General features: G+C 55.9%; 2 protein-coding genes across 8 annotated transcripts; one reads left to right on the plus strand and one right to left on the minus strand.

The window, feature by feature from the left end:
• Positions 1 to 560: 560 nt before the first annotated feature.
• On the minus strand, positions 561 to 2,843 carry NIP7 (nucleolar pre-rRNA processing protein NIP7). Of its 2 annotated transcripts, XM_040982463.1 has the most exons (5): positions 2,657 to 2,834; positions 2,464 to 2,550; positions 2,226 to 2,364; positions 1,100 to 1,240; positions 561 to 902 (listed from the first exon to the last, which is right to left on the minus strand). In XM_040982463.1, exons 1-5 carry the CDS (start codon positions 2,710 to 2,712, stop codon positions 783 to 785), a joined length of 543 nt encoding a protein of 180 aa, XP_040838397.1. In that variant the 5' UTR covers positions 2,713 to 2,834; the 3' UTR covers positions 561 to 782. The 2 variants fall into 2 exon arrangements, with proteins under 2 accessions (XP_040838397.1, XP_040838398.1); XM_040982464.1 differs by lacking the exon at positions 1,100 to 1,240 and having other exon boundaries at positions 2,657 to 2,843.
• An 89-nt stretch (positions 2,844 to 2,932) lies between these two features.
• On the plus strand, positions 2,933 to 11,265 carry COG8 (component of oligomeric golgi complex 8). Of its 6 annotated transcripts, XM_040982456.1 has the most exons (6): positions 2,995 to 3,386; positions 4,687 to 4,894; positions 5,680 to 6,507; positions 8,281 to 8,449; positions 8,878 to 9,054; positions 10,829 to 11,137. In XM_040982456.1, the coding sequence occupies exons 1-6, from the start codon at positions 2,995 to 2,997 to the stop codon at positions 10,984 to 10,986; spliced, it is 1,932 nt and encodes a 643-aa protein (XP_040838390.1). In that variant the 3' UTR covers positions 10,987 to 11,137. The 6 variants fall into 6 exon arrangements, with proteins under 6 accessions (XP_040838389.1, XP_040838390.1, XP_040838392.1 ...); XM_040982455.1 differs by lacking the exon at positions 10,829 to 11,137 and having other exon boundaries at positions 2,933 to 3,386; positions 8,281 to 8,476; positions 8,773 to 9,220; XM_040982458.1 differs by lacking the exon at positions 8,878 to 9,054.
• Positions 11,266 to 12,216: the final 951 nt, after the last annotated feature.

A 12,216-nucleotide genomic window follows, 5' to 3' on the forward strand; every position in this document is an offset into this window, starting at 1 on the left:
CAGTCCAGTCAGGCAAGTGGTTTGTAAAAAAGATTATATTTTATGAATCAAAGCGATAGAAAAAGTCAGCTTAATATCATTCAAGATAAAAAACAAAACAAAACAAAAAAAAACTTATAATAAAATTACACTGATAAGACCTTACACTTACTAAATATGCAACATGTCAATAGAAAAATACCTTTTACCACTTAATCAAACTTACTATTTTCCAGGCTTTGACAAGAAGCTCTAAAAACATGATTCTCTGTATAGTTGGTAGGTAGCGGAACTGGTTCGAATCCAAGACTTTTACATCACACTGCAATTAGTGTATGAAAAACAGCTGAATAAACTACTCTTATTTATTTAGTCAAATTCCATTTGAAAATTCCCAGCTGTGGCTTACTACTGATATGGCAATATCTTTCCCATGATGTTAATAAATAACAGAAAATCTAGTACATTCTTATGAGTTTAGAAGACAAAGTGTTATCACAGATAACAAAGAACCATTTTTGTTCTAAGTTGCAACACTTTAGAGCCTGTAACCCAGAACAAGACGCAGTCCGATTCAAATACGTAATGAGATATTCTATTTTGACACAAACACAAAAGTCTGAAACCTGATATTTGAGCCGCTGTGCACAGTAAAAATCCGGCTTGCATTTGTCAGTGATGGCACGTTAAACTAAGAAGTCTCTGAAGTGGTCACAGTGCTGACAAAATTCAATGCTACAGACTACAGACAAAGGAAAAACAAGCCGGACCCCTCCCCTGAGGCCTGTGTCCTTGGGATGACTTTAAGTCAACGTTTCTTCATGCCGCACATACTCCCCAACGTCTGCTTGGTGAAACACCACAATGGCCATGGGGTCTACTTTCCTGCAGTCTTGTGTAGACTTTGCTGCTACCCCAAAACCCTGGGATTCAAAAGAAGAGATACCAAGTCACTCAAGCCATTCAAAAAACCCACACAGAAGCCAGGCAGTAATGCAAAGCGCAAGAATGCGGTTCAAGTCTCGGGAGGAACTCAGTCCGTGCTGAGAATGTCAGTCATTCAAAGTGCAACTGAAAACTCTCCTCTCTGCAATACCAGGGTGCAGCTGTCTCTACTCACCAGCGGAACGTCAGCCATGGAGTACACGACCACTCCCTGGTACTGAGCAGTGTTCTCAGTGATTCGACCCAGACCAGACTTCAAGACGTGGTTCCCATACAGGAAGGACTGCTCTGCGCCAGGCTTTATCCACACCTTGTACTGCAAGAACAAAAATCCAAGAGACAACATAAATGCTGATAGCTGTCCTGGGACCTTCTTAAAGAGAGAGAAAGAAAAATGCCTATTTCCCCCAAAGGTGTTCATCCCTGAACAGAAGTGCCTGGAAGCTCTTCTCTCAAGTCCAACAACAAGGTCAGTTGGGGACAGTTCACCAGCAGCTGTTGTCCTGAACCTGGCACAGGTTCTCCCTTTGTAGATAGAACTACCATGATCACGGACGGTCACCAATCTTCAACCTGCAAGCAGCAGGATCCCATATGGGCACAGGTTCGTGTCCCAGTTTCTCCAGTTCCTATCCAGCTCCCTTACTGATGTGTCCTGCAAAACAGTGGAGGATGACCCAAGTCCTTGGGACCCTGTATCTGCATGGGAATAAGCTCTTGGCTCCTGATTTCAGATTGGCTCAGTTCTGGGTGTTGGGGCATTTGGGGAGTGAACCAGTAAGTGGAAGATCTTTCCTTTTCTCTACAATTTGCCTTTCAATATAAAACTAAGCTTATTTTTTACAAAAAATATTTTTTATTGGAAAGGGGGATGTACAGAGAAGAGGAGAGACAGAGAGGAAGATTTCCCATCTGATGGTTCACTCCCCAAGTGTCCACAACGGCCGGAACTTAGCCAATCCAAAGCCAGGAGCAGGAGCTCTTCCAGGTCTCCCACAAGGGTGCAGGGACCCAAGGCTTTGGGCCGTCCTCGACTGCTTTCCTAGACCACAAGCAGGGAGCTGGAGGGTAAGCAGGGCCGCCGGGATTAGAACCGGCACTCATACGGGATCCTGGCGCATGCAAGGCGAGGACTTAACTACTACGCTATCGTGCCGGGCCCAAGCTTATTATTTTCAAGGAACAACCATAACGAGGCCACGCAGGGCTCCAAACCATCCTCAGACCTCAAGACTCCCCAGACACTTGCCAGGTCACTAGCACCCCCCTCTCACCACCCTCACCCTCATCCTCATCCTCACCTTGGCGTAGGGCGCCAGGTAATCCAGCGCGGTGATGTGCAACCGGAACTTATGAGTCTTGGTGAACTTCCCAAAGCACGTGCCCAGCGACACTAGCTTGTCCCCGGAGATGTTGGCGGCCAGTTTCAGGATCTTTTCACTACGGTAAGGAAAGCGAGGGAAAGGAAGCTGAGGTCTTGGGGGTGCTGGCTCCTCCACAGACCCCTCAGGTCACCGCTCCGCACTCCCGCCCACTCACCTCACGTAGTACACGCGGTCGTTGTGCAGCCTGAAGCAGTAGGTCCCGTCGGGTCTGTCCACCAGCAGTTGCAGGTTCTCCCCGACGCTGAGGAGACAAGACAGCGGGCCGTGCTGGAGCCGACCCGGCCCGGCCCCGCTCCCCACCACACACGCACACACGCACCCCTCGTCCCGCCGCCCCGCGCTCCTACTATTTGGCCATCTTCTCAAACATGACCCGGGTCTCCTCTTCCGTCAAAGGTCGCATTTTTCTCTTTCCCCGCGGCCTCAGAGCCTGCAATCCTCGTGCCTCAGTCGACCGGAGACGGAAACCGTTCGCCAGCGGCTCCCTGGCAACGCCAGGGCCGGCCGCTCTAGTTCCGGTCTGAGCCTCTCCGTTCCCCCTGGGAGGACCGCGGGGGAAGGAAAGTCCAGGGCACACAAAACCATAGAGACAGGCCCTGGGCGCCTGTCGCTTCCGGCTCTAGGTGCGGAGCCAGCGCGCCCTCGTGCGTCCTGGCAGGTGAAGTGACGCCCTGCACCCTGAAAGATGGCGGCAACGACGGCGGTGGCGATGTCGTCTTCCCCGGCGGGCGCCACGTCGACGGCGGCCGCTCTCGGAGAGGTGGAGGATGAAGGTCTCCTGGCGTCGCTGTTCCGGGACCGCTTCCCCGAAGCCCAGTGGCGGGAGCGGCCCGACGTGGGCTGCTACCTGCGGGAGTTGAGCGGCTCCGGACTGGAGCGGCTGCGGCGTGAGCCCGAACGCCTGGCCGAAGAGCGGGCGCAGCTGCTGCAGCAGACGCGAGACCTGGCCTTCGCCAACTACAAGACCTTCATCCGCGGCGCCGAGTGCACCGAACGCATCCACCGCCTCTTCGGCGATGTGGAGGAGTCGCTTGGCCGCCTGCTGGACCGCCTGCCGGGCTTCCAGCAGACGTGCAGGTGCGCAGGGTCCGGCGCCGCGGGGGCTTGTTGCTGGGAGCGCTGGTAGTGACAGCTGACACTTGTGGTAGCGCTTTATTAGTCCATTTAAATCCCCCAGTGGCCGTCGAGGTAGGTGGGTAGGTGCTGTCGGCGCCATCTCACACAGGAGGAGCCCGAGACACACAGGGAGGTTATGACTGGTCCGAGGACACTGTGAGTTTGGGAATTGGTTTTGGAAGCCAGGAACCGAGCCGGCGCCTCCCTCCGTCCTAGGGCTGTTGAACTGTGAACAGGATCCATGCAAAGCAATTATCTTTGGTCTCACATAGATGACACCTGGGAAAGTATCAGTTTAATTTGTGTGCAGCCTCATATACAGCTCAGAAGTCTGCTGCTCCAAAGGTTTATTTTACTTGAAAGAGAGAGAGTTCTTCTAGCTGATGGTTCGCTTCCCAGGTGGCCGCAAGGGGCCCAAAGATCCGGAGCTGATCCGGCCCAAAGATGGGAGCCTGGAACTTCTTCCAGGTCTCCCACGTGAGTGCAGGGTCCCATCCTCTTCTGCTTTCCCAGGTCATAAAGCAGGGAGCTGGATCAGAAGTGGAGCAACCAGGACACTAACCGGTACCCAAAAGCGATGCCGCTGTTGCACGCAGAGGATTAGCTTACTCTGCCAAAGAAATCCTCCCATTCGAGGGCATCAAAAATCACCAAAAATCCCCACCTCTTTGGACCACCCTTCCTCTCTCAATCCTTAGCCTCTGCAAGCCGTACAGGACTGCAACTGGAACTGCAACTTGGGTCCTGTTAAATGGCTTCAGCGCAGTCAAGCACCTTGCCATGGGTAGTTAGGGGGCAGCCCTGGATTCAGATCATGTCATTGGGTTACTAGTTCTGTGATACAGGACAACTTGCTTAACCTCTATGGGATTAAACATTTTCTCAAGTTGAACAGCATTTACTTCAGAGTTTGGTGTGAGGATTAAAGCAGTCAAACCAGCTAGCCAGCATCTGGTTCAGGGCAAGTTCTGGGTCATCAGCAAAGGTGTAGCTGCAGAAACTGTGTGTTGTGGTATGGCCAATGAAGCCACCCCATTCATTGCAAGGATCCCACTGGGGCAACAGGTTAATTGCAGTTGCTTTGCTACCCATTCATTTAATGCGCAGGGGAGGGGAAAGCAGAGTAAGATGGTGCAAGTGCTTGGACCCCTGCACCCTTGTGATGAACCTGGCAGAAGCTCCTGGCTGTTAGGCCCTCTGGGGAGTGAACCAGCAGGTGGAGGTGAAGGGCCAGGGTTCACACTGTCCTCTCGGTTTATAGGAACTTTGTGAAGGAGGCTGAGGAGATCAGCTCCAGCCGCAGGATGAACACCCTGACGCTGAACCGGCACACAGAGATCCTGGAGATCCTGGAGATTCCTCAGCTCATGGATACCTGCGTCCGGAACAGCTATTACGAAGAGGCCCTGGAGCTTGCGGCCTACGTGCGCCGACTGGAGAGGAAATATTCCTCCATCCCCGTCATCCAGGTAGCTAGCTCAGGCAGGGAGGACTCCAGCTGAGGTCCCCTTCAGTGGGTCTGTGCTCATGGCTGAGCCGCTGGCAGACTCTCCTGGCACACTTCACCCCAGTTGCTGGCAGCCATATAGTCTGGCCCTGCAGAGTTTCATTCAGAGGTGTGTGTTCATTACATGCCAAGCCCCGAGCTGGGTGCCAGGGCTGCGTCAGCAACCCAGCACATAAGGTCCTGCCCTCACACAGCCTGCGCTCCTGCTGGAGGTCTCACAGCAACAAACAAGGGAATCATAGGATCAGTTCAGATGGCGTACATATCTGAAGGAAGTTCACATGAGAACTCTGTGGCAGAGGGACATGAGGGTGGTGTCCCTAAGGAGAGTGGTAGGGAATGGCCTTTCTGGATGGGTGACAGTTAAGCTGAAACCAGGTGATGGAAAAGAGCCAGCCACTCACAGACCTGAGGACAGAGTAAGCCAGCAAGTGAGGAGGATCAGATGAGGTGGCTGAGGCGGCAGGTACAGGGCTGTTGTAGTGAGCAGTGGGCGGGCCCTGGAGGGGACTGGGGCGCGAGGCCTGGCTGGGAACAGCTGAAATTTCCCTGCAGTGGGAAGCCACTGCGGGTTTTACAGATCTCAACTAGATCCTTAGGGCTGAACCTGCAAGTCTGAGCTTTAGGCAGTCTCCCCGAGGAAAGCCACGAGAAGGTTGCTGTGGCATGTTCAGGGGGAAGGAAAAGGAAGGGGTTCCAGAGGGGGTGTCCCTTTCAGCACGGGGTGACTCCCCCTTGCGTCCACAGGGCATTGTGAGTGAGGTGCGCCAGTCCATGCAGCTGATGCTGAGCCAGCTGATCCAGCAGCTGCGGACCAGCATCCAGCTGCCCGCCTGCCTCCGCGTCATCGGCTACTTGCGGCGCATGGACGTCTTCACCGAGGCCGAGCTAAGAGTGAAGTTTCTTCAGGCCCGAGAAGCCTGGCTCCGTTCCATCCTGACTGCCATCCCGAACGACGACCCCTATTTCCATATCACCAAAACCATCGAGGCCTGCCGCGTCCACCTGTTCGATATCATCACCCAGTACCGGGCCATCTTCTCAGATGAGGACCCGCTGCTGCCCGCTGCGGCAGTCCAGCACACCGTGAATGAGAGTGCCATCTTCCACGGCTGGGTGCTACAGAAAGTCTCCCAGTTCCTGCAGGTGCTGGAGACCGACCTGGACCGGGGGGTAGGCGGCCGCCTTGACTCGCTCCTGGGCCAGTGCATGTACTTCGGGCTGTCCTTCAGCCGGGTGGGGGCTGATTTCCGGGGCCAGCTGGCTCCCGTGTTCCAGCGGGTGGCCCTCAGCACTTTCCAGAAAGCAGTTCAGGAAGCAGTGGAGAAGTTCCAGGATGAAATGGATTCCTACACCCTCATCCTGGCCCCCGCACTCCTGGGCAGCAGCAGCCTGCCTGCGGCCGTGCCAGCCGAGCAGCCGGACACGCTGCAGCCGCCGACTGTGCTCTTGGACTTCCCGCCGCTCGCGTGCTTCCTCAACAACATTCTGGTCGCCTTCAACGACCTGCGCCTCTGCTGCCCCGTGGCCCTGGCGCAGGATGTGACGAGGGCCTTGGAGGACGCCCTTGTCAAGGTGAGCGCAGCACTGTCGAGGGCTTCCTGCTGGGAACTGTGGGCCTGTGGGAGCAGGCAGGCTGACAGGTAGTCCGTGTGTCCATGACCACGGTGCCTGCAGACTTGAGGGGTTTCTCTGGGGCCGAAGTTCTGATGGGTGCCCCAGTTAGGGGACCTGGAGCAGTCCACACAGTGGCTTGCGTGTGATGATGCTTTAATACTGTGCTGGTCTCCTGGTGCTGCCTGACAGAGCCCTGGTGTTGTGCAGCCTCTGACAGCACATCTCTTACCTGCTGGCCCCTGTGAGTCAGGGTACCTGAGCTCTCTGTTCAGCCCCGCTGTGGCCTCAGGCCTCCCTTCAGGCTTAGCTGGGTGGGCCCATCTCAGCCCCTGCACGTGCAGAAGCTCAGCTCCCAGAGGCCGTGCTTTCCCCACACAGTGCCCGGTACCTCTCAGGCCACGGGAGAGCCGTTCTGTGGCCCAGGGCTCTTTTAGGAGCCTCTTTTCACAAGGTCTGTCAGAGGAAGCCATCCCCGCTGGGGACAGTCGCTCTGTGGATGACCTTGGTGTCCAGGGCTCCGGGTCTGCCCAGACAGGAAGACGAATAGGTGTAGGTGGCGGAAAGCAGGAGGCCGCCTCAGGATTCTGCCTAACACAGGGAAAGGTGATGGTAAGATCCTCGCAGGCTTGCAGTCTGGACACATTTAAATGCTTAAATGTTGGGATGGTTCTTACCATTAATGGCATCTCATGATTTCTGTTGGCCAGGCAGCAGCTGTGACTTGCATAATAATTTGTGTCAGCATCCTGCTGTGAATCTGACCATGTGTGTAAGCATAAAATTTCTTAGGAGTCAGCTAAATTCAGGTCATAAAAATCAGCAAGCACGTGGTGCTCACTCCATGCCCAGTAGCAGCCATGATACTTTACTCATGAAAACTTGGTCCTTGGGGTTGGTGTTGTGGTGCAGTGGGTTAAACCACTGCCTTCTGTGCTCCAGCATCCCACATGAGCATTGGCTGGAGCCCAGGCTGCTCCACTTCACACCCACCTGGGAGAGCAGCACTCGGCCTTTGCCACCCGTTTGGTAGGTGGAGGTGGAGGCTGCTGATCTCAGCCTGGCCCGGTCCTGGCTGTGGCAGGAGTCCTGCAGTGAAGCAGCAGAGGGAAGACCTCTGTGTCTGCTTTTCCCTCTCTCACTGTTTACAATGAGTAAGAACAAATACATGCATATAGGCCTGCTCCTCACCACGCTGTGAAGTAGGTCCCATGACTGGCCCTGCTGTACAAATGAGGAAACTGAGGCTTGACGGGCAGAGTGCTGAATGCCACTGGGACATCACAGAACTGGATATGCATCTGGGACTTGAATGCAGGGACCCCGACACCTGAACCCGTGTCCTTACCCAGCCAGCATGCCGCTTCGTAACGCCAGCTGGGACCTCTTGGTGGTTTGGCCCACGGAGGCCTTCACTTAGCAGCAACCTTGTACACATCTGCTTCATGTTTCCAGAGCCAGCGTGGTTCTGGTCCAGCCTCCTTCAAGATCTGAGACCCGTGTGTAGGTTCTTGGGTCAGCCACAGCCCTGTATAGCAAGTGGAAGCCATGCCAGCTATGAAGCAGGGCAGCAGGCACTATGACCAGCTGCCACAGTCCTGAGTAAACAAGATTAACAGTGTCACTTACTATTTGGAGTAACTTTCCTCATGAGAATGGAGGGCTGCACCTTCCTGCTTAGTTCCAGACATGGCTCGGGTGAGTGCCCGGTGACTGAGGGACCCTGTTTCCTAGGTAACCAAGACGCTCCTGGCCTTTCACCGTGCAGAGGAGGCTGCCTTCAGCAGCGGCGAACAGGAGCTCTTTGTGCAGTTCTGCACCGTCTTCCTTGAAGACCTGGTTCCATACTTAAATCGCTGTCTGCAGCTCCTTTTTCCACCAGCGCAGATTGCGCAGACCCTAGGTAAGAAAAAGGCCCTTTGCGTTGCCAGTCATGTGACCCGCAGCTGAAGAACTCACCCAGCCCAGTGGAAGAAGCCACCTTCCTGCCCAGCATGTGATGTCATTCACATGAACCGTGCGGATGGGGTCTTAAATGCTCTTTCCGGTTTGGGCTCCAGGTCCTGTGTCCCCTGTGATGGGAGTGAGGGATGGGTGTGGCACAACCCCCCAAGCGGCAGTGGGTCGGTGATCACAGGGCTGAGTGGACACTAGCACGTGTGTTTGTCACCAGAAGGCTGGTGCTCAGGGTCGTTTGGCTCTGCTTCCCTCCACTCTACGTGGCAGTTTGGAATAGTTTGTGTCTGCTCCCCTCTCCCCCCACCATGATCTCTATATTGAATTTGATCACTGACTCATTTTCCCTTTGGCTTTCTCTCCCCTCTGGGTCAGGCATTCCACCTGCTCAGCTCTCCAAGTATGGAGACTTTGGGCGCGTGGACGTCAGCGCCATCCAGGAGCCTCTAGCCTTTATCCTGCCCAAGAGAGAGCCGGTCTTCTCCCTGGATGAAAAGGAGCCCTTGCCTGAGCCCCTGGCGCCTGCCCCGGAGCCGCCAGCCCAGGAGCCCAGCATGGAGCCCGGCCCCTCGGCAAACCCCGAGGGTGGCCAGGAGAAGGGGTCCTCGGGGGAACCGGGGGAGCCCACGGAGCCGCCTCCGGAGGGGATGTAGCCTGTGGAAAGCAGCGTGCCAGTGCCAAACGGGAATTTAGGAATAAAGCTCCTTGGCTCCCAGCCTGTCTGCTCTCCGGCGTTGAAGGTGCGGGAACTACTCTTCCCGGCGTCCCTGGCGGCCACCAGAGGGCCAGGGCGGAAGAGGGACAGGGACCGGGTTCCTGCGGCGCGCGGGCCATGGGGCGGATGTGGGACGGGCTGCTGCTGCTCGGACGGCTTGGAGAGCCGGCCCGGCTCTGCGGAAAGGCCCTAGGGGCCGGTGGCGTCCGGGCCTGCAGTTCCGTGGCCGCTCGGGATGGCCCGGAGGGCCCAGCGCGCCGGCGCTCCTACTGGCACTACGTGAGGCGTCTGGTGAAGGGGCCGCCCTCGCCGCCGTACTCGCACGTGTGCCAGGTCGGGGACCCGGTGCTCCGGACCGTGGCGGCCCCCGTGGAGCCGGCGCAGCTGGCGGGGCCCGAGCTGCAGCGGCTGGCGCAGCAGCTGGTGCGGGTGATGCGGCGCCGGCGCTGCGTGGGGCTGAGCGCGCCGCAGCTCGGGGTGCCGCTGCAGGTGCTGGCGCTCGAGTTCCCCGAGGCGCTCCTCCGCGCCTGCTCGCCGCGCCTGCGGGAGCTCCGCCAGATGGAGTCCTTCCCCCTGCGCGTGGTGGTGAACCCGAGCCTGCGAGTCCTGGACAGCCGCCTGGTCACCTTCCCTGAGGGCTGCGAGAGCATCGCCGGCTTTCTGGCCTGCGTGCCCCGCTTCCAGGCCGTGCAGCTCTCAGGTGCGGGCGACAGGGTCGTGGGGGCTGCGGCGGTGATGGGCTGTGATGAGCGGAGCTTCGCACAGGGACAGATGAGGACCCAGTGGTGGGCAGGGTTGAGGATTGACAGGTCGTGTGGGGGCGGGAGAGTGGATAGTTGGGAGCTGCTATGGGGGCAGCCTCCTCTCGGATGGGAGATGGGGCGGCAGGGACCAAAAGGGTTGGGGTGGGGGGTGCCCCGATGTTGCTGTTAGCTCCCGCTCTTCTACCTGGTTTGGCTTGGTTGGAGGAAGCGCCGAGGCCGGGTGAGTCTTCTGGCACGCCTTAGGCTGTCTCAAGGCAGTTCCCTGCCTGGATGAGAGATGGTGGTCCTCAAGTCACAGCCAGGGGCATTCCCTTGCATTAGAGCGCCCTGAAATGCTGAAAGCTGCAGGAGGACTCAGGAGGTGAGCGAGCACTTCGGAAACATTTCTTCTCTCTCTCAGCCCGTGTGAGCCCGGCAGCCTGATTATTGAAAGGAGGAAAGCAGGTTAAACACCTGGGGATGGGCAGAGTTGAGGAGTTTCCTTGGAAGGATATAGGCTGCTGTCTGTGCACTCCCTGTCCTTTCTTAAAGGTTTGCTTATTTAAGAGGCACAGTAAGAGTTTCCAAGCACTGGTTCACTCCTCAGATGTATGCAACATTCTGAGTTAGGCCAGGCTGAAGCCAGGGGCAGGAATGCCAGCTGGGTTCCCCATGTCGGTGGCTTCCCCAGGGCCTGCCTTCAGGGAGCTGGCTCTCAGGTACGGATGGGGACAGCAGGTGTAGCACCTTAACCCTGTGGACGCCAGTGTCCACCCCTTCCCCGTTCTTGTGTGAAGCATTAGGGAAAGGAGGCTGTGACTGACTGATGCAGCTCAGCTCAGCCCAGCTGCTGGAACTTGCTTTGTAGGGCTGGACCTGCGGGGTGAGCCGGTCACGTGGCAGGCGAGCGGGTGGACAGCCCGGATCATCCAGCACGAGATGGATCACCTGCAGGGCTGTTTGTTCATCGACAAGATGGACAGCACGACATTTACAAACGTCCACTGGATGGAGGTCAACGATTGAGGCTTCGCTGTGTCACGGGAACTTGAACACCAAGACAGAAGCAGCGGCTGCTCACGTGGTACTGGCTGGACTCTGGCAGAAGGCAGCGGACAGCCAAAGTGTGCCATGCTAAGGCGGGAGATGATGTTAGAAATGTTTGCCCGAAATCGGCGGTGGAGAGCATTGCCTACAACCTGAGAAAAAACTGAACACCCCTCCCCGACAACACAGATGGAGGGGATATTTCCTGAGAATTTCTTATAGGGACAAATGTAGTGAGTAAACGACCCTTCTCAGAAATGATTTCCTAAGGTCTGTATAGTCTGCTCCCAAAGCCAAGATCCCAAATAGCTGTATTTGACAACACAGGTAAGGTTATGCGTGGCCTGCCAAGGCCTTGGTATGCCCAGGACTCCCACTAGTCTGCTTGTGGACACGAGAAACATGGGGCAGGTGAGTCTCAGCTCAAGGTGTTGTTTCAGGACAGTACTAACCTGAGTGCACACCCACACATTTAACAGGTCAGGTGGAGTCCAGTCCCTGCCTTCACCTTTCACAAGCCGAGTCCCATGTGCAGCCACAACCTGGCTGGCTCCTTGGGTGCAGGTGGTGAAGGAAGGCTGCTCATTTAGAGTGAGCCTTGAGCCCCTTCCTGCCACAGTCAGGACAGGCAGAAAGCAGAACTGGTGCTTATAGAAAGATTAACATCACACTGACCTGTGTGTAGCTTTAAGAGAATGTTACAACTTGAGTTTTTTCAAATAGGTGCTTTTGCCCTGCAAATTCTTGAAAATAAAAAATATAAAAGGAAAAAAATATAGAAAAGGAGGAAGGCCAGTAAGTTATTTAAACAGCAGATTGGGGACCCCATGTGGTGGCCTAGTGGCTAAAGTCCTCACCTTGTATGCACCGGGATCCCATATAGACACTGGTTCTAATCCTGGCAGCCCCGCTTCCTATCCAGCTCCCTGCCTGTGACCTGGAAAGCAGCAGAGGACAGCCCAAGGCCTTGGGACTGTACATCTGTGTGGGATTTCAGAAAGAGGCTCCTGGCTTCAGATCAGCTCAGCTCTGGCGGACAGTTGGGGAGTGAATCACTGGATGGAAAATCTTCCTCTCTGTTTCTCCTCCTCTGTATATCTGACTTTCCAAGAAATACATTAAAAAAAAAAAAGGCAGGTTGATAAGGTGCACCTGAGAGAGACCCACTCTTCCCTGGGGCTGCTGTGGGAGCTGGCCTAGGCGTCCTGG

This window comes from Ochotona curzoniae, unplaced genomic scaffold (assembly GCF_017591425.1).
Source record: "Ochotona curzoniae isolate NIBS_2020 unplaced genomic scaffold, NIBS_Ocur_1.0 contig_3622, whole genome shotgun sequence".
NCBI lineage: Eukaryota > Metazoa > Chordata > Mammalia > Lagomorpha > Ochotonidae > Ochotona > Ochotona curzoniae.